Source organism: Culicoides brevitarsis, chromosome 1 (genome assembly GCF_036172545.1).
Source record: "Culicoides brevitarsis isolate CSIRO-B50_1 chromosome 1, AGI_CSIRO_Cbre_v1, whole genome shotgun sequence".
In the NCBI taxonomy this organism is placed as follows: domain Eukaryota; kingdom Metazoa; phylum Arthropoda; class Insecta; order Diptera; family Ceratopogonidae; genus Culicoides; species Culicoides brevitarsis.
The window spans coordinates 15,206,510-15,227,114 of record NC_087085.1 but is presented as its reverse complement, the minus strand read 5'-3'; the positions used below and the strand labels follow the sequence as shown (position 1 = coordinate 15,227,114).

Here is a 20,605-nt window from a genome sequence, read left to right as displayed (position 1 = left end):
AGTAACAGGGAAATTGCACCCACTACTATTTTTAAAAAATAAAATCACAGAAAAAATGGTGTGGGATATGCTAAAGAGGTGTAGTATAGGTTTCAATAAACAGTGCCTAAGAATATAAATTACAGTGCTCTTTACTACAAAAAAAAAATATAATAATTAATTCATAATTAGGAACAATTTGGAGTGATAAATTATATACAATTTCAATAATTGGTTCATTAGTCAATCGTAATTTTATGTATCGGTATCAGATCATTATTATTGTGACACATCAGTGACGAAAGTCTTTACATTTTTCAAAAATTAGAAACAAAACTAGTAATTTGTGTATTGATTTTACAACCTACATACTGTCATTGACGTTAATTACATAAATAACATTAAAAAATTTAAATAATTTAATTTATACATACCGTTTCAGAGCCTGCTGCTGTCACCAATTCCTGCAAGGCACGAACTGACAAGGCTTGTTCGATGACAAACACGCATTGCGATAGATCTGGCGGGATATTCTTGTCGGCGATGTTCTCGAGGAAACAATGACGATTGCCGAAACCTTCGGCGGCGAGACAAACACGCTCGCCCGTTGCTGTGGACGAAAGACAGACCATATCTTCCTGCGGAAAAAAATACGTTGTTTTGTTATTTAATTCAGAATTCAGAAAAAAGTGATCAATTATGGACCAGGCTTAAAAATCTGTCCTCAAAGAGCTACAATTGGTCAAGTCAAGGAAATTTTCTTTAATTTTCAAATCGATACTTTCAGACATGACACACTTAAATGCCGGGTTCTTTTTTGCTGCAGAAGCGCAACTCGACACATGTCAACACACTGCATTAAGTTTTCACGAAGAAAGGTGTACCTTTTCCAACAACGGACTGATATCTAATTGTGGCATGTTTTTTTCTTGCTTATTTTGTTTTTACATTTGTAATTGGGCCACTCGAATTGATTTTTCGTGTTTTTGCCTTTCTAGGTCTTTGTGTCGTCTGTTACTGTTTGCATTTGATGTAAAACTAATAAAATGTGGTGAAACATGGATTGTTACAGCTTTTGCTCGTGTCCGCCCATTTCGTCGCAGTACCAAATTAAAATTCGATTTCATGGAGCATATTAAATAATAATAATAAAAATATGACGATAATAAGTGATGAACGTGAAAATAATCGAAAAAACAAGTAAATATAGACATTGTTAACCCACGCCACGGCACTATAAATAAGCACGATAAAATTAATTGGACAACTAATTCGTTTTGTTTGTTTCACTTTTTTTTTTAAATCAATATGGCATGGCGTGAAATCGAATGGCACGTGCATTATCGGTGCTACTTGTGTCAGGCAAGGATGAACTTGTTGTACAATGACCTGCCTCAAAAACGGCTCGTGTGAAATTTTATTGTAATTTTATGGGGAAATATCATCATCGTGGTACCATTTCATGCTGATTTAATCATAATAAAAACATATTTGAATTTATAATGAAAACACGCCGAAAATGTGTGCAAAAGATGGGATTTTATCTTTTGTTTCCCTTTTCTGGGGAACGTAAACAATGAATTTCAATAAGGAATAAACGTGAGAACATTTTTACTCCTAATGAAATATCTCTCGAGAAAGTAGGTCGGCTGTCTCATTTTCAGTTTCGAGTAAAAAGATAATTTTTTCATACAAATTTAAGACTCCCTTGAATGCTTTGGGCTACATTTTTTAAAGATAAATATCAATTTTCGAGTTTCCTGTTATTTTTTTCGAAGTAACGAGAAAAGTCTCGAATAACGAACTTCAACTTCAACTGAATAAAAGTGTGGATTACGATTTTCTCACGTCTTGTGATTGATTTCGTTCACTACACTTGCAGCAATTTGCTTTGATTGTTTTCTCTGTACCTAATTCAGTGATCAATATTATTTTCCTCCAGTAGTGAAACTGCATCCGCATTGGTTTTCAATTTATTTAAAATGCATGAGAAGATTTTGCACAAAATATTTTTTGATTAATAAATTCCCATCATATCCGCACACAGCATGGACACATTTTTCTGAAAAGGTCAAGGATTTTAATTTCCGCTTTTTAATTATAGTATCTGTCACATTCACATTTACAAATAAAATGGTTTTTATGAGGATTAACGTTGTTGGAGGTACACAACGTACTACTTAGAGGAGACATTTAACGAGCTCAACTGGATTACTTTTGTGTGTTCAAGTCACATCGAGAGCTGCTTGGATAGAAGAGTAAGACATAAAAACAAGAATAAAGTTAAACTAGAAACAGAAGAGACTGAAAACTCTTGTTTTATTAAACAATAAGTAATCGTCTTGTGAAAATAAGGTTTCATTTAAAATGGGTTCGTCTTTTGTCTTTGATTTGGAAGTTTCATGAAATATTTACATTTTCTTCAAGAAAAATAGCTTTTGTGTGATATTTCGTAAACTTGAACTCATGTTTTGTATTTTTGGAAAAAATATAATAAAGGGAAAGTAAATTAGGTATAAAAACAAAAAAAAAAAACATTTTTTTTTGAAAAATATTAAATACAAAAAGCTAAGATAAAAAATAAGAAAATTAATTGAAGGAATAGGTATTTAAATCTATTTTATTATTTTTAAACAATCATCCCAGATTGATGACATCAAAATGCCAAAAATAAATTTTAAACATAAACTCAAGTACTAAATTCAATTTCCAGGTGAGCCAAAAATTTTTTAATTGAAGCAATTTTAACACTCTTAAGCGAATTAATTTAATTTTTTCACTTTTGGCTAGCCCCTCTGATTTTTCCAAAAAAATTCAGGGGGAAAATTAAAAATATTTAGAAAAAAGGAAACATTTTTAAATTTTTTTGGTACGTTTTGATTAAAAAACGATAAAAATAGCAAATTTAAATTAAAAGGATATTGAAGATATTGAATATGAATTTAATTTGCTTAAATAACACGTTTTCTATCGAAATTGAGATGAAAAAATTGAAAGTGACCAAATTTTTTTTTTCTTAAATTTTTATTTTTAAAATTTTATTTCAATTTTGTCTTAAAACTTTTAAAAATGAAAACAAAAATTTATTTACCTAATACGAATAATCAACGTTTAATGTTCAAAATTTTTAAAAAGTAGCATATTAAAATTAAATAACTTTTATTCAAAATCCTCACGCGACATAAAGTGAAATAATTTATTTTATTTTATTTAATTTATTTAATGTTATACTTTTCGATTTTGTCGAAAAAAAAATTAAGAAAAAAAAATTTTAACATTTTTTTTGATTGAAAAACGATACCAAATTAAATTTTTTTCTATAATTTCTACTTTTGAAAATTTTAGTTTAATTTTTTTTCAATTTTGAATTTGAATAAGAAAGAAACAATCATCATTACATCATCATTACATATAAAAATGTTTAAAATAGGTCAAAAATTAATTTATGTTCATTTTTTTCTTGTAAATAGTAGTCTTTATTATAAGTATTTGAATAATTAAATTAAGAAATCTTGAAAAAAATCAATTTAAGAGTAAAAGTCATAATATTCTGACTAATTTGACCTAATTTCCAAGCAAAGAACTGCAAAATGAATCACAAGTTGCATATTGATCCAATTAAATTTAATTTTATTAGATCATCATTATTTTTATTTTACGAGTAAAAATGTACTTAGAAGATGAAATTATCCTAATGTCAATATTCGAATTAGAATTAATGTTCAAGAGCAAAGTAATTCGTCGTACATGCCCTTGCTTTCAATTTAATTTCATTCTTTGTCCATAACAACTACTGTGCCTTTTAAAAACATCAGAAAAATCGAAAGACACAAACAAAACAAGAAAATGCTGAATAAATGGAATGAAAAAACGATAATAAAAATCATTTCACAAAAATGAAAATGCATCGTTCGTCTGCTATTGTTGCCTTTTTTTCTGTTCTGTTTCACATTCGTGAGTCAGCAACCGCCTCACTCATTCATTGTCATGAATGTTGCTCTTTTCATTAAATTTTATCAGAAAAATATTTATATTTCATTCCTGACGTAGTACGAGTGACATGTCACGACAAGAACTCTCGACACGAAAATATTTTACTCGAGACTCTTTAAATTCTTTATCACTCGTCTAAATATTTATCAAAAAGTCTAATTGGTACTTGCCAACTTATGACTCTCAAGAGAGACGAGACGTGCTTGCCTCAAATCTGGGTTAACAAAACACCTGCAAAATACATATAATTTACTCGCTCAATCAAGTCAGGTGGAAAAATATAACAAACATTTGATATTTACCCAAAAGTTTTACGACTTTAACCGATAAACCGAAGTAGATACAAACGAAGCAACAAATATTTTTTAATGGCGCATTTATGACTGATTTATCTCTTTTGAAAAGTTTTTCAGGTGTTTGGGTTTACAAGAAAAAAAAAAGTTTTTAGACACGTTCGACCTTCAAGTGTCACAGTTAATTCCTTCCATTAAACGAAAATCACGCCATTCAATTGTTTACACTTCCCATGATGGTACTTTGATTTAAATTAAACTATATTTAATCGATATTTTATTTTATAATTTCTTTAATTTCAAAGCATTTTTTTAAATAAATAATAAATTAAAATGATATCTTTTAACATAAAATTTACAGAAGCATGAGTTGTTTTTCTTCAAACATATTTTCTAACATTTTTAGCTGGAAAATTACCACAAAGCCGTAAGTAGATATTAAAGTTATAGTGGAAAAGGACATGATTTTTCACTTAATCTGTTTTATTTCTTATGTTTTCATGGTACTTACGACTTTTGCACATAATTCTTGCTAACAAATGATGTATACTGACTTTGAAAAAAAATAATAACATTTTAATGTTTTTTTTATTCAAAAAAATTTGAAATTAATTAAAATTTTATAACTTTTTATATATATTTTTTTTATTGAAATAATTATAAATATTTCAAAACTACCAATTTCAATAAAAATGTGGACTTAAAAAAATATTTTTAATACAAATAAAAAATAAGAGGAAGAATCGTGAAAAATTTTATTTGACTTGCAAAATTTATCACGATTTTAATTCAGCATGAGAAAGAATCGTGAAAAATTTTATTTGTTCGAAAATTGAGAAAATATGAATGGAAATCATCTTCAGAATGACTTTTTATTCAGTTTCAAGCTTAAAATTGCTCAAAAATTGAAAAAAAAACTCGATTACAAAAAACTCGATTTGTCAGCATGAGGAAGAATCGTGAAAAATTTTATTTGACTTGCAAAATTTATCACGATTTTAATTCAGCATGAGGAAGAATCGTGAAAAATTTTATTTGTTCGAAAATTGAGAAAATATAAGTGGAAATCATCTTCAGAATGACTTTTTATTCAGTTTCAAGCTTAAAATTGCTCAAAAATTGACTTGGTACAAAAAACTCGATTTTTTGTCAGCATGAGGAAGAATCGTGAAAAATTTTATTTGACTTGCAAAATTTATCACGATTTTAATTCAGCATGAGGAAGAATCGTGAAAAATTTTATTTGTTCGAAAATTGAGAAAATATGAATGGAAATCATCTTCAGAATGACTTTTTATTCAGTTTCAAGCTTAAAATTGCTCAAAAATTGACTTGGTACAAAAAACTCGATTTTTTGTCAGCATGAGGAAGAATCGTGAAAAATTTTATTTGACTTGCAAAATTTATCACGATTTTAATTCAGCATGAGGAAGAATCGTGAAAAATTTTATTTGTTCGAAAATTGAGAAAATATGAATGGAAATCATCTTCAGAATGACTTTTTATTCAGTTTCAAGCTTAAAATTGCTCAAAAATTGAAAGGTACAAAAAACTCGATTTTTTGTCAGCATGAGGAAGAATCGTGAAAAATTTTATTTGACTTGCAAAATTTATCACGATTTTAATTCAGCATGAGGAAGAATCGTGAAAAATTTTATTTGTTCGAAAATTGAGAAAATATGAATGGAAATCATCTTCAGAATGACTTTTTATTCAGTTTCAAGCTTAAAATTGCTCAAAAATTGACTTGGTACAAAAAACTCGATTTTTTGTCAGCATGAGGAAGAATCGTGAAAAATTTTATTTGACTTGCAAAATTTATCACGATTTTAATTCAGCATGAGAAAGAATCGTGAAAAATTTTATTTGTTCGAAAATTGAGAAAATATGAATGGAAATCATCTTCAGAATGACTTTTTATTCAGTTTCAAGCTTAAAATTGCTCAAAAATTGACTTGGTACAAAAAACTCGACTTTTTGTCAGCATTAGGAAGAATCGTGAAAAAATTTATTTGACTTGCAAAATTTATCACGATTTTAATTCAGCATAAGAAAGAATCGTGAAAAATTTTATTTGTTCGAAAATTGAAAAAATATGAATGGAAATCATCTTCAGAATGATGAGGAAGAATTTTTTATTTGTTCAAAATTGAGAAAATTTGGAAATCATCTTCAGAATGACTTTTTATTCAGTTTCAAGCTTAAAATTGCTCAAAAATTGACTTGGTACAAAAAACTCGATTTTTTGTCAGCATGAGGAAGAATCGTGAAAAATTTTATTTGACTTGCAAAATTTATCACGATTTTAATTCAGCATGAGGAAGAATCGTGAAAAATTTTATTTGTTCGAAAATTGAGAAAATATGAATGGAAATCATCTTCAGAATGACTTTTTATTCAGTTTCAAGCTTAAGATTGCTCAAAAATTGAAAGGTACAAAAAACTCGATTTTTTGTCAGCATGAGGAAGAATCGTGAAAAATTTTATTTGTTCGAAAATTGAGAAAATATGAATGGAAATCATCTTCAGAATGACTTTTTATTCAGTTTCAAGCTTAAAATTGCTCAAAAATTGAAAGGTACAAAAAACTCGATTTTTTGTCAGCATGAGGAAGAATCGTGAAAAATTTATTTGACTTGCAAAATTTATCACGATTTTAATTCAGCATGAGGAAGAATCGTGAAAAATTTTATTTGTTCGAAAATTGAGAAAATATGAATGGAAATCATCTTCAGAATGACTTTTTATTCAGTTTCAAGCTTAAAATTGCTCAAAAATTGAAAGGTACAAAAAACTCGATTTTTTGTCAGCATGAGGAAGAATCGTGAAAAATTTTATTTGACTTGCAAAATTTATCACGATTTTAATTCAGCATGAGGAAGAATCGTGAAAAATTTTATTTGTTCGAAAATTGAGAAAATATGAATGGAAATCATCTTCAGAATGACTTTTTATTCAGTTTCAAGCTTAAGATTGCTCAAAAATTGACTTGGTACAAAAAACTCGATTTTTTGTCAGCATGAGGAAGAATCGTGAAAAATTTTATTTGACTTGCAAAATTTATCACGATTTTAATTCAGCATGAGGAAGAATCGTGAAAAATTTTATTTGTTCGAAAATTGAGAAAATATGAATGGAAATCATCTTCAGAATGACTTTTTATTCAGTTTCAAGCTTAAAATTGCTCAAAAATTGACTTGTATTTTAATTGAGAAAATATGAATGGAAATCATCTTCAGAATGACTTTTTATTCAGTTTCAAGCTTGAAATTGCTCAAAAATTGACTTGGTACAAAAAACTCGATTTTTTGTCAGCATGAGGAAGAATCGTGAAAAATTTTATTTGACTTGCAAAATTTATCACGATTTTAATTCATCATGAGGAAGAATCGTGAAAAATTTTATTTGTTCGAAAATTGAGAAAATATGAATGGAAATCATCTTCAGAATGACTTTTTATTCAGTTAAAATTTGAAAAATTTTATTTGTTCGAAAATTGAGAAAATATGAATGGAAATCATCTTCAGAATGACTTTTTATTCAGTTTCAAGCTTAAAATTGATCAAAAATTGAAAGGTACAAAAAACTCGATTTTTTGTCAGCATGAGGAAGAATCGTGAAAAATTTTATTTGACTTGCAAAATTTATCACGATTTTAATTCAGCATGAGGAAGAATCGTGAAAAATTTTATTTGTTCGAAAATTGAGAAAATATGAATGGAAATCATCTTCAGAATGACTTTTTATTCAGTTTCAAGCTTAAAATTGCTCAAAAATTGACTTGGTACAAAAAACTCGATTTTTTGTCAGCATGAGGAAGAATCGTGAAAAATTTTATTTGACTTGCAAAATTTATTACGATTTTAATTCAGCATGAGGAAGAATCGTGAAAAATTTTATTTGTTCGAAAATTGAGAAAATATGAATGGAAATCATCTTCAGAATGACTTTTTATTCAGTTTCAAGCTTAAAATTGCTCAAAAATTGACTTGGTACAGGAAAAACTCGAAAAATTTTATTTGTTCGAATTGAGAAAATATGAATCGAAATCAAAAACTTTTATTTGTTTCACTTGCAAAAAAATTTATCACGATTTTTTGTGAGGAAGAATCAGCATGAGGAAAGAATCGTGAAAAATTTTATTTGTTCGAAAATTGAGAAAATATGAATGGAAATCATCTTCAGAATGACTTTTTATTCAGTTTCAAGCTTAAGATTGCTCAAAAATTGAAAGGTACAAAAAACTCGATTTTTTGTCAGCATGAGGAAGAATCGTGAAAAATTTTATTTGACTTGCAAAATTTATCACGATTTTAATTCAGCGATTTAATTCAGCATGAGGAAGAATCGTGAAAAATTTTATTTGTTCGAAAATTGAGAAAATATGAATGGAAATCATCTTCAGAATGACTTTTTATTCAGTTTCAAGCTTAAAATTGCTCAAAAATTGACTTGGTACAAAAAACTCGATTTTTTGTCAGCATGAGGAAGAATCGTGAAAAATTTTATTTGACTTGCAAAATTTATCACGATTTTAATTCAGCATGAGGAAGAATCGTGAAAAATTTTATTTGACTTGTAAAATTTATCACGATTTTAATTCAGCATGAGGAAGAATCGTGAAAAATTTTATTTGTTCGAAAATTGAGAAAATATGAATGGAAATCATCTTCAGAATGACTTAGAATTCAGTTTCAAGCTTAAAATTGCTCAAAAATTGAAAGGTACAAAAAACTCGATTTTTTGTCAGCATGAGGAAGAATCGTGAAAAATTTTATTTGACTTGCAAAATTTATCACGATTTTAATTCAGCATGAGGAAGAATCGTGAAAAATTTTATTTGTTCGAAAATTGAGAAAATATGAATGGAAATCATCTTCAGAATGACTTTTTATTCAGTTTCAAGCTTAAAATTGCTCAAAAATTGACTTGGTACAAAAAACTCGATTTTTTGTCAGCATGAGGAAGAATCGTGAAAAATTTTATTTGACTTGCAAAATTTATCACGATTTTAATTCAGCATGAGGAAGAATCGTGAAAAATTTTATTTTTTCGAAAATTGAGAAAATATGAATGGAAATCATCTTCAGAATGACTTTTTATTCAGTTTCAAGCTTAAAATTGCTCAAAAATTGAAAGGTACAAAAAACTCGATTTTTTGTCAGCATGAGGAAGAATCGTGAAAAATTTTATTTGACTTGCAAAATTTATCACGATTTTAATTCAGCATGAGGAAGAATCGTGAAAAATTTTATTTCTTCGAAAATTGAGAAAATATGAATGGAAATCATCTTCAGAATGACTTTTTATTCAGTTTCAAGCTTAAAATTGCTCAAAAATTGACTTGGTACAAAAAACTCGATTTTTTGTCAGCATGAGGTAGAATCGTGAAAAATTTTATTTGACTTGAAAAATCACGATTTTAATTCAGAAAAATTTTATTTGTTCGAAAATTGAGAAAATATGAATGGAAATCATCTTCAGAATGACTTTTTATTCAGTTTCAAGCTTAAGATTGCTCAAAAATTCAAAGGTACAAAAAACTCGATTTTTTGTCAGCATGAGGAAGAATCGTGAAAAATTTTAAATATTTGGAGTTCGATAGAGCAGACTCAACTCTACTCTAATAATTATTAGAGTCGACTTGGAGCAAACTATGAAAACTCCGGACGTTAGAATGTTTCAAACTTTTTTGTTTAAAAAAAATTTAAATATTTGCTATTCTTTTTTTTATTTTTTTTTTTAATTATTTATATTTTTTTTCACATTTATCTACTCAAAAATAAATTACTCAAATATTTAAATCTTTTACTTGTTACACATTTCAGAAATTTTCAATTCATCACACGATCACTATCTTTAAATTTTAATACTTTTTTTTTGAATACTAACCGTCCTAAGAAATGAAACATCATCCTGCTCGGATCCTCCTTCAGCTTCTGCCATTATTGAAGCATATAAGAGTTACTTTCAGGAATAATCCAAAAATTTTTTTTTGTGATTTTGTTGTTGTTGTTGTTGATTGATTGGCCACCTGTTATCCGGGTGATAAACCAATCTCAGAGTGGTTGACGTTGAAATATATTTTCCTTGTTTTTCTTTTAACAATTAATTTTATTCACTTTTTTTTTGAAGCACTTTATTTAATTTTTTTAAATCTTGTACAGATTTTTTTTTTGCTATTTTTTTATTATAATTTATTTATTTTTATATTTATTATTGGGACTATAAATATTTTCTGCTCTAGATATCGCAAATTTATTATTAAAAATTTCATAATTTATTAAAATTAATATCATCACTCCCGAATTTTCCATCACAGACGCGAATAAAAGGTGATAATTGCCTCATTTGTTTGGTGTATCGCGCGCGTATTATGTTACTACAAAGGAATATACATTAAAAAGTGACCGTTTTTCCTACACATTTATATATTTATGTTATGTACAACACATTTTCCCGCAGTAATTTAGCATTATTTATAAGCCATGCATGGACGACAGGCATCTGCCTTGTGCGAGGAATGAAAAACTACTGAAGTCATCTGTTTTGTGTGTTTATATGGGAAACAGTTACCAACTTACACTGTTAAAAAAGCAAAATTTCCGTATGAAAATAATGCCGGTGGTTGCTCTCTTGGTTTCGTATCACGTAAATTAAAGGATATACACGAACGAGAGAGAGAGAAAATTCAAACCGCGCGTTATTTCATTCACGCATTGCCGACAGAAGAAGGGCAAACCACATAATTGACGAGTGGTTTGAGATGTACATTAACCATTATTTTGTCATTTCATCTCTCTTTGATCTTCGTACTTCCTTCTTCTTCTTTTTCTTGTTTATTCAACTAAAAGATTTTTTTGTATTGTTTCAGGGCTAACACAAGACATTCATTGAACTTTTTGCTCAGGCATGCGAAATGGATGTTTGAACTTTGCAGTAAAATGATGATGATGCAGTAACACCTTCACTAAGTGTGTGTTTGTGCGGATTTTTATGTCATTAACAAACGGAACAACGCACGGGGTAAAGTAACAAATATTTTATACGTGGAAAGCACAGCTGGAGAGAAGAAAAATAAAAATCAACAGTTGTTGGTAGTTTTTCGATAGACTTCCGTGTTTCCACTATTTTTATCACGTGTTGGTCACGTATTTCTTCTTCTTTTAGTTTTATTCGTTTTTTATCGACTACTTTACTCAATTATCTTTTTTATTCGATTTTTATGAATTTTATTTATAAAGGTACGCGTTTCTGTTGAATAATGGAAACGCCTGGTTTTTCATTAAAAATTTATTTGATGAAAAAATATTTATTATTAAAGTTGCCCCAAAAATAAAACTGAATAGTTTTAAAAAAAAAAATTAAAATAATGTAATAAAATAAAAAAGGTCCAATTATCGATTTTCGATTAATTATTTTTTTTAAATATTTAATTTTTAATATGCGATTTTTTTATAATATTTTCATTTAAATAGTTAACAAAATAAAATTAAATTTTTTTTGACATTGGAATTTTTTCTTAAATATTTAATAATTTTTTCTGTAATATATATTAATTTAATTTCGAATTTGTTGTTGTATTTCTTTCCATCATTTACGATGATATTGCGACGGTTTTTTAGCTAGTTCGTTTAATATCACTTTTTCATATACTTAATTCGTTTATCACATATTGTTTTGCCTTAATTTTAAAAGTCTCTAAACTATCATAGTCTTTAATATCATATATCACAGTAATTTTGTTAAAATAATTCAATCCTTTATGCCACACAATTTAATTTAATTATTTTTCTTAAACTTGTTTAATAATAAATTAAAAATATTTTTAAAAATTTAATATTTAAAATTAAAGTATTCTAAAAATTTATCTTTAGAAATAAAAAAAATAAAAATTAATTAAAATTAATTAATTAATTTAATTTAATTGAAAAATTAAAATAAAAAAAAAAATAAAAATTTAAATTAAAAAAAAATGATAAAAAAAAATAAAAATAAAATTTATTTTAAATTTGTCACGACAACCCGGCAAAAAGTACATTGCTCTGTTCTTGACAGTGAAAGTAAAATTTCATAAATATCCGACGACGAAAGCAAAAAATTAACGACTATCATTTAAAAACAAATTTTCTAAATAAATATGTCAGAGTTGAAAACAAAACAAAGTTTGTTTTTAGGAACTGTGCCAAGAAGGTTGAATTCCTCTCTCATGTTTTATTTATATTTTTCGAATTGAATGTGTCATTTTGAAAACGTGTGCAAAACACCGACGGACCGACATCATCATCTATTATTGTTTCTTTTTTTGTTCGATTGTTGGTTGTTACATCGACGTAACAGACGCGACCAATAAATTATTTCACTTCATCATGGGTTTAAACGAACGCTCGTCTAGGAATGCGTCGATTTTTTATTGAGAGGCGTTTTGGCTTAAAGTTTGATTTTTTTAACGCCTTTTAATTTTTTTTATGTTTTTTAATTTTTCTGGCACTTTTAATTGTCTCATTAAAATTCAATTGTTTTCTTTAATTATTATTGAGAAAAATTTCAGTCGATATTTTTTTTTTAATTGAAAGAACAATCAACGATTTAATGATTTATTTATGCAAAAAGACGATACATTTCCGCGTTTGTTTGATTTTTTTTTTTATTTAATTTGATTTCAATCCAATATTGAATAATGCATCGATGTGTGTGCGAATTGAAGCAACAACCACCGTGCACACTTAAATTTCTCCCACAAAATCTCGAACTGTGAAGCGCTATTAATAGTTTTTTTCGTCTTTATAGCAGTACATTTCCGTTTGCTCAAAGCAAAAATTTCACAATTTGTGTGTAAAAAAGTTCGAAAAAGATAAAATAAAGAAAATTATATTCGTTCATCGCGACGATTCGTGAGAGAAAATCTCAAAATTCAACTGACATTTTCCATTTTTTCGTCGATTTCTCAGCGAATTTTCGCATTTTTTGTCTATTTTTGCCAAATGATCGCCATTTATTTCGTGTCTGTGATGAAAATTCGCGAAAAATTCCATCATTTTTCACCTTTTTCCAGAAATTTTCGTTGAATTTTTGCGTGATTTTCGTGTTTTTCGATCGCACACAGACTCGCAACTACCGATTCCGATCACCGATAACGCGTTTTCTGGACTTTTTTCATGGAAAAAGAAGATTTTCTCTTTTGGTTTTTGTGAAAAAAATCGTAAAGTGAACTGCAAAAACCGTAATCCACGGGCCGGTTTTTGCAGAGAACTGACCACTTTTCGTGCTCAAAAGTGCCTCGGCAGCAAAGTGATCGCACGAAGCGCGCTAAAAATAGGTTTCACGCAACCACATTTCTAAAAATAACGGATTTTAGGTGAAACAGGGACGGGAGGTTAGGTGGAAATTAAGGGAAGAAAAGTTAAAAATTATTTGAATGCATGCCAAGAATCGGTACGGCACTGGGTACACATGTTGCGTTCGGGCATCTTCGGATGAATTTTCAAAATGAGATATTTTTCACATGGGATCGTCCACGATTGAGAAAAATCAAAAATTTTCTAAGAACACAGTTGAGCGTCGTTCATGATCTGTACCGAAAATGGAATTTGAGCAGAAATTTTTCGCTCTTTTTAAATTTTCCTGAGATCAAAACCCTGTGGAAAAAAATTATTTTTCAAAAAGTTTTAGAAAAATTACTGAAAAATATTTTTTAAAAATTTTTTATGACTAAAAATATTTGAATGTTTTCAGAAAATATTAGAAAAATTTAATTTTTAACAAAGAGTCTTAAAATTAACATGCTTTAGAACCACAGGGTAAAAAATTCTCTGAAGCCATAATGTTACCCGATATCTAAATTTTCTTTAAAAAAAATAATTTTTTATAAAACAAATTTTAATTCAAAAATTTTTAAAATTCAAATTCCGATAAATAAAAAATAATTAAAATTTTTACATAAAAAAATCGAGCAACCCTACGTGAAAATTGTACCCCACTCAATACAATTTGAAGAAAAATTTTAACGACCGATTCTTCTTCTTGATTTTGATGTGTATTTTTGCCAGAAAAATTTTAAAATAAAAAACTTCATAGAGATCTCACTTTAGCATCAATTTATAAATTTTCTATTTTTTGTCGTGATTTCTCGTTGTTGTTGTTGCTTTTGTCGCTACAGTCGTCGTCTAATAATATGCCTAGTTAAATAATTCAACAGGTTGTGCGACGAGAGATGAATATCTAACTCTGTGATGTGATTCGATTGTTGATTGGAATAGAGGAAAAATAAATATTTTTAGATGTGTTTACCAACAAATTTTTTTGTACGAAGTTCAATGTTTGGGATGGATATTTGCGAGTGTGATTTATTGTTATATTTTATAGAAAATGCTGAAATAATGGAATTGACCGAATTAATTTTTAATGGTGCTATGCAGGTAACATTTATTTGTAGAAATTTTGTAGAAATAACTAAAATAAATTAAATAAAAAATTTAAATTTAACTATTAAAAAAATATTACAAATTAAAATCGTAACTTTCTGGGAGGAAATATTTAATTTAAATCTTTTTAATTCCTATTTTTAAACTATTTAAAAAAAAATAAAAATAAAATATTTAAAAAATCATTAAAAGATTTATGTTACTAAATCCCTTTTTTCGAGTCCTTATGTAACATAAAAAAATCCTTGTGGTTTTAATTACATACATATTAACGACATCTTAATTCTAATAAGTTTGCAGAAAATGTAGTTTTTTGAAAAATTAAAAATTAATGAAATTTGTTGAATATCCTTAGCGATACATTAAACTTGATGAAAAATGAAAAAATAAAGTGTTCCAATTAAGAATATTATCAATAGAATCAAACCATAAAATTTTTGATCAGATTTTTTTTCCTTATTTCATGTTTCTTTTTCTCTTAATTGAAATTTTAAAAAATTTTTATTATTTAAATTGTTCTAATTCATTAATGTATCCAAAATGTACTAAATTAATTCGGATGAAAGTTTGAAAAAAAATGTAATTAAAAGGCAGAAGATTTGAAAAAGTTATCCATTAACAACAATTCAATTTGTCAAAATGATTTGTTTATCTTTGCAAATTATTAAAAAAAGAAAAAAAAACGAACGTTCGGTCAACATATTTCGCCACAATATTTGATGTTCTTCCGTCAACAGCAAACAATCAAATGATCACCTCTTCTTTTAAAAAATTTTTCACACTCAACATTTTCAAATAATTTTCTCACTTTTAACATCTTACTCACCGACATGTCGCGACACCGCAATTAAATAAAAATCATCACACCACTTAAAAATAGATAAATTTTTGTTTATACATTGCGCCAGGTCATCCGCTTTCTCTCACAATTAGTTTATTTTTACAGAAATAAATTGCCGACAACTTGTTAGACATTCGGCACACGACCAACATTTTTTATAGCACCCCAGCTGATCTCTTGCCACACTTACGCACTGCTTGAACCACGAATTTGTTGAATGAAATTCTTCTCGTCGTTCAATGATCTTTGCAACTTTTTATTTATCGTTTTTTGTTTATTTATAATTTGGCATCGCTTCAAGATTTGGTCTGTGAACCACTTGTTAACGGCGCCACATGTTCTGCTAATGAATGGCAATGTTTTTTGTTTAATTTTATAGATCATTGTTTTAACAAAATTTATATTGATTTTGAAAAAAATATTGCTTCTAACTTTACATTGCTGAATTTTATTTTCCATTTTACACTATACTTAATTTTCTCAATTTGATCGGTTTTTTAAAAGAACTAAATATTTTTCTATAATTGGTAGATTTTTTTATAGTTTTGCAAAATTTAAATAACAAAATTTAACACTATTAAAGTTGAAATAAAAAAAATATAAAAAAATATATGATAAATTTTTTTAATATTAATTATTAAATAAATAAAATAAATAAGTTTATAACTTTTTTTTTAAATATTTTTATTATGAATGATGTTAAAAACGACAATTATTCAGTTTTAGCTTTGAAATTGATCAGAAATAGGGTCAAAATCGACTTGCAAGTTTCATAATGGTTTTAGGTTCTCATGAGAAAAACTGTATTAGACCTCGTCGATAAATAAAAAATGAAAATAATTGGGTAAATAACTAGTCGTTTACACTGTAAAAAAAATAAAAATTCTAAATTAAAAAAAAAATAAATTTAATTTTTTTTTATTTCTCTTCCAGTCTTCCCGTTTTCCAACTTTCAATTCAAATCGACTGAGACGAATAAAAGTGATAAATGATCAGCGCCATCTGTGTTTTCAGTTTATCAATTTATCACTTTCATTCGTCTCAAATCATTGGACTACTGTGTTCCAGCGATTACAACCCGAAGTTTGTTGCTCGCCGTGATACAGTAGTCACAGATATGAGTGACAGCTGTCAAATTACTACAGTCAGTACGAGAGTATACACGCTACGACGACATAAATTTGCCGACAACAAAAAAAAAACAAAACATGGTTAATAATAAATTAAAATCCTATTACACAGTAGCTGTTTCGCAAACAATCTCATCAGATGGCAAACATCTCTTCGTTGGAACAAACTTTGGCGAAATCCTGCTATTTTCGATTGAAAACCTAACAAAGGACATCACCGACGAAAGTCTTTCGGCGCCAGAAACCAAAATCGGTTCAAACACAGAACCTCTGCAAATTTTTCAAGCATCCGACAAGTCCCAAATCTACAGTTTATCGTTTTTCAATGACTTTTTAATAGTGGGAACGAATGCCGAAATCACCGGTTACTCTTTCAAAGGACAACAAATCTCCAGCAAAAAAGCTTGGGAAGTACGGATTCCATCGTCACCCGAAAATGCCGAACTAAACGAGATAAATTGCTTCTGGTTGGATCGCGATGCGGGAAATTTGTATGCTGGATGCGGCGACAACAACATTTACAACGTGAGCTTGGAAGATGGGAAAATCCTCAGAACCTTTAATGGACACACAAATTACATTCACAGCGTCGATGGCAATGCAAAATCAGCACAAATTGTCTCGGCATCGGAAGACGGAAGTGTTCGCGTTTGGGATGCTCGTTCGCGAAAATCGAGTTCAAAAATTGAGCCTTACAAGAAAGATCAGCTCGCAAGACCGGAATTCGGAAAATGGCAAGGAACAGTAGCTTTTAATAACGATTGGTTGATTTGCGGAGGCGGACCGCGTTTCAGTATGTGGCATTTGAGATCGAACGAAGTCACGCAAGTGTTTGATTTCCCCGAAAAAATCCACATTTGCGGGTTTTTGGATGATCAAGTGTTGGTTGGAGGCGATTATAAGACAGTTCGACAATATAATTTCAATGGGGATCTTGTAACGGAGCTACCTGTGTCATCACCTTCCATTTATTCAGCAGTTTGGCAATCGAGTCCTCATAAATTACTTTGCTTCGGAGGCTCGAGTAACATTTTAGACGTTTGTACAAACTTCAATTATCGCGATATTTGTTTGAAACTCCATCCAGGGAATTAATTTTCATAAAGAATAAATTTTTTCGTGTAATTTCTATTTAAACTCTGCTAAAAAATCATTTCGTTCAATACATTTCATTTAATCCGGGACGTTGTGCTTGTCTCGAGTGTTGCTGATACGGTCTCTTGTTGTACCTGTCTCTCGAATCGCGTTGGAAACTCGCATTAATGAACGTTTTATTTCTATTGTATTCGTTTGGCGGGTTACGTTGCACCTCGATTTCGGCACAAAGAAGTTCGTCAATCGATTTTTGGCTCACATGTTCGTGTTCCCTGAGATATCTGTCGATGCGTTCATAATCGAGTTTCAATTCTTTATCGTTAACTTTTTCCATTTCCTTTCGCACGCGGTCCAAAACGTCGATACAGAACGTCTGTTTGTGCATCGACGCTCCCACGGGTGCCTCCAAAATGCTCCGCAAAATCGGGATAACGTCTTCAACACGTCCCAAATCCAACATGGCAACCACTTTCATGTTCCTTACGGTGATGTAATTCTGTTGTTTTGTCCCGAGAAGCATTTCCAACGCAACTTGGGGCTCATTTTGGGCAAGCGCCAATCCAGCAGCGAACGTTACACTGCGCCGCATCGGAATATGACCCTTGCTGTTCATGTCCCGCATCAATTCCAAGGCATATTTGTAACTTTCGGGCGTATTTAGCTTGTAACAAGACCCAAGAACGAGAATTATCGTGTGTTTTGGGAAACTAGCGTCGACCGTATTTTTCTTCACGATGTCATAAACATCCAAAACATCTTGATACCGACCCTTTTTGTACAACAAGTCGCACAAAATCTGATACGAGCTCCATTGATTGAATAATCCCTCGCAATTGGGATCTCTGAAGACTTGCAATGCCGTGTCGGGGTCATCGAAGAAGTAAAACATTCGCATTATCACGGGTCCGAAGACGTAATTTCCGAAACGGAGATTACTGTTTTGACTGACAAACTTTTGTAACATCTTAACGACCAACGGGATGTCTTGTTTCTCCGCCAAGTGCACCATGTTCTTCAAATCATCCGAGAAAACCATATTTTTGGAATCATCTGAGCAAAATTCTGACATTTTCTCCTTGAAACGATCCGCGCTAGAGACAAAGCTCGATTGTGTCCGGGATCTTCCGGCTTCGTAACTGTTGATACCGAGGGCTTCGGCAGAGTACAATGTTCGAACTGAAATAAAAAATGATAAAAGTTGACAAGTTTTGTCGAAAAAACTTTAGATTTTGTCATTTTTTACCGGAATTTAAGGAAAGATTCGCAAATTTTCCATTGAATCTTTGGAGCTGGACACTTTTTATGATGTTTCGTAACATTTTAAATGCGTTTCTTTCTTTATTTAGACGTGAAAATTCAATTAATTCGAAAAATTTTAGTTTTCGAGTGAAAACGCATGCAGATTGACAGATTTGGGACTGGTTCGTTATGTCATATGCCGATTTGACAGCAGCAAAATAACCAAATCTGAATTGCATGGGATTATTTCAGCCCCGTAAAACCGTAAAATGGCTCAAAGGAACATCTTGAGACTATTGCAGACCGTGAAAACGGGATGTTCGATGACGGGACGATCGTATGGCGAGACTGTCGTGAAGAATTGTCGCAGATATTCCACGAGACAAGTGTTTCAATGTTGTCGGCATATGTCGTCCTCGCAGCAAGGTGAGATTTTTTCAAGTTTTTCTTTCTTTTTTTCGCGAATTTTAATTTTTTTCATGTTTTTTTTAGTTCCGCCACAAACCCCTCAACAACCAACAGGCCCGAAAATCATCTCGACCCTCTTTCCACAAACAGCGGTGGATGCAAAAGCCGAGGAAGAGGCTCGCGAGGAGCAAAAACGCGAAGAAGAGGAGAAAAAAGAGAAGGAAAAATCAAATAAACGAATGAAATATGGCATGTACGCTTTTGCAGCATCAGCTGGCGTGATGGCTATCTGGACTGTCATTGATTTCGGATCGCCCGAAACAGATGCGGAAGGCAAGGAGATCGAAGATGAGTTCACACACTTGCCAATTGTCGAGCAGTATTTCCGTCGCATGTGGAAATCGATGACTTATTATCAGAAAATCATTCAAGAACCATCAGCGCAACGCCTGCTGCCCGATCCCCTCAAATACCCGTACATTCAACCGAAATACACGCTCGTGCTGGAGATGAAAGGACTACTTGTGCATCCGGATTGGACGTATAAAACGGGATGGCGCTTCAAGAAACGTCCCGGCGTCGATCAATTTTTGGAACAACTCGCGCGTCACTTTGAAATTGTCGTTTATACCGCGGATCAGGGTATCACAGTGTTTCCCATTTTGGATGCGCTTGACCCCAATGGCTATATAATGTATCGTTTGGTGCGCGACGCGACACATTTCGTCGATGGGCATCACGTGAAGAACCTGGATAACATTAATCGGGATCTCAAACGGGTCATTGTCGTGGATTGGGATCCGAATTCGGTGAAATTGCATCCCGACAATGCCTTTGTCATCCCGAAATGGGACGGAAATGATCATGACACGACGTTGCTGGAGTTGGTGGCGTTCTTGAAGACCGTTGCTACCTCAGATGTGGACGATGTGCGTGAAGTTTTGCACTATTATCGCGATTTCAGTAATCCCCTCGAAAAATTCAAAGACAACCTCAAAAAATTACAAGAGATCGAGGAGAAGGATCGAGAGGAAAGGGAGAAACAAGGCACTCCGGCAGTCAAAAAATGGTCACCTAGTCTTTTCAATAAGAAGTAGAGCTTTTTAGAATTAGTTTTTGGTTCGTTGACTGTTTATAGGGCTCAAATTATCGCAAATTAACCCACATCAATAATAATAAAAAGAAAGTTAAAGCCATACAATT

At 30.3% G+C, this 20,605-nt stretch overlaps 4 protein-coding genes across 10 annotated transcripts in view; 2 read left to right on the top strand and 2 right to left on the bottom strand.

The window, feature by feature from the left end:
• LOC134838128 (ryanodine receptor) overlaps window positions 1-13,472 on the bottom strand; it is a 41,625-nt gene extending 28,153 nt beyond the window's left edge. For all 7 annotated transcript variants that reach the window (XM_063853592.1, XM_063853593.1, XM_063853595.1 and 4 more), the window contains exons 1-3: window positions 13,311-13,472; window positions 10,158-10,508; window positions 414-617 (exon numbers count right to left, since the gene is read on the bottom strand). In XM_063853592.1, coding sequence (XP_063709662.1) covers window positions 414-617; window positions 10,158-10,211 — 258 coding nt within the window. In that variant the 5' untranslated portion in view covers window positions 10,212-10,508; window positions 13,311-13,472. The remainder of the gene's footprint in view (window positions 1-413; window positions 618-10,157; window positions 10,509-13,310) is intronic.
• Window positions 13,473-16,688: 3,216 nt separating this feature from the next.
• On the top strand, window positions 16,689-17,755 carry LOC134831176 (THO complex subunit 6). Its single transcript, XM_063844841.1, has one exon. The coding sequence runs from the start codon at window positions 16,739-16,741 to the stop codon at window positions 17,753-17,755; it is 1,017 nt and encodes a 338-aa protein (XP_063700911.1). The 5' UTR covers window positions 16,689-16,738.
• A 64-nt stretch (window positions 17,756-17,819) lies between these two features.
• On the bottom strand, window positions 17,820-19,168 carry LOC134831166 (pentatricopeptide repeat-containing protein 2, mitochondrial-like). The gene is made up of 2 exons (XM_063844830.1): window positions 18,999-19,168; window positions 17,820-18,931 (listed from the first exon to the last, which is right to left on the bottom strand). The coding sequence occupies exons 1-2, from the start codon at window positions 19,072-19,074 to the stop codon at window positions 17,820-17,822; spliced, it is 1,188 nt and encodes a 395-aa protein (XP_063700900.1). The 5' UTR covers window positions 19,075-19,168.
• A 43-nt stretch (window positions 19,169-19,211) lies between these two features.
• On the top strand, window positions 19,212-20,603 carry LOC134836975 (mitochondrial import inner membrane translocase subunit TIM50-C-like). Its single transcript, XM_063852275.1, has 2 exons — window positions 19,212-19,420; window positions 19,487-20,603. The coding sequence occupies exons 1-2, from the start codon at window positions 19,264-19,266 to the stop codon at window positions 20,497-20,499; spliced, it is 1,170 nt and encodes a 389-aa protein (XP_063708345.1). The 5' UTR covers window positions 19,212-19,263; the 3' UTR covers window positions 20,500-20,603.
• Window positions 20,604-20,605: the final 2 nt, after the last annotated feature.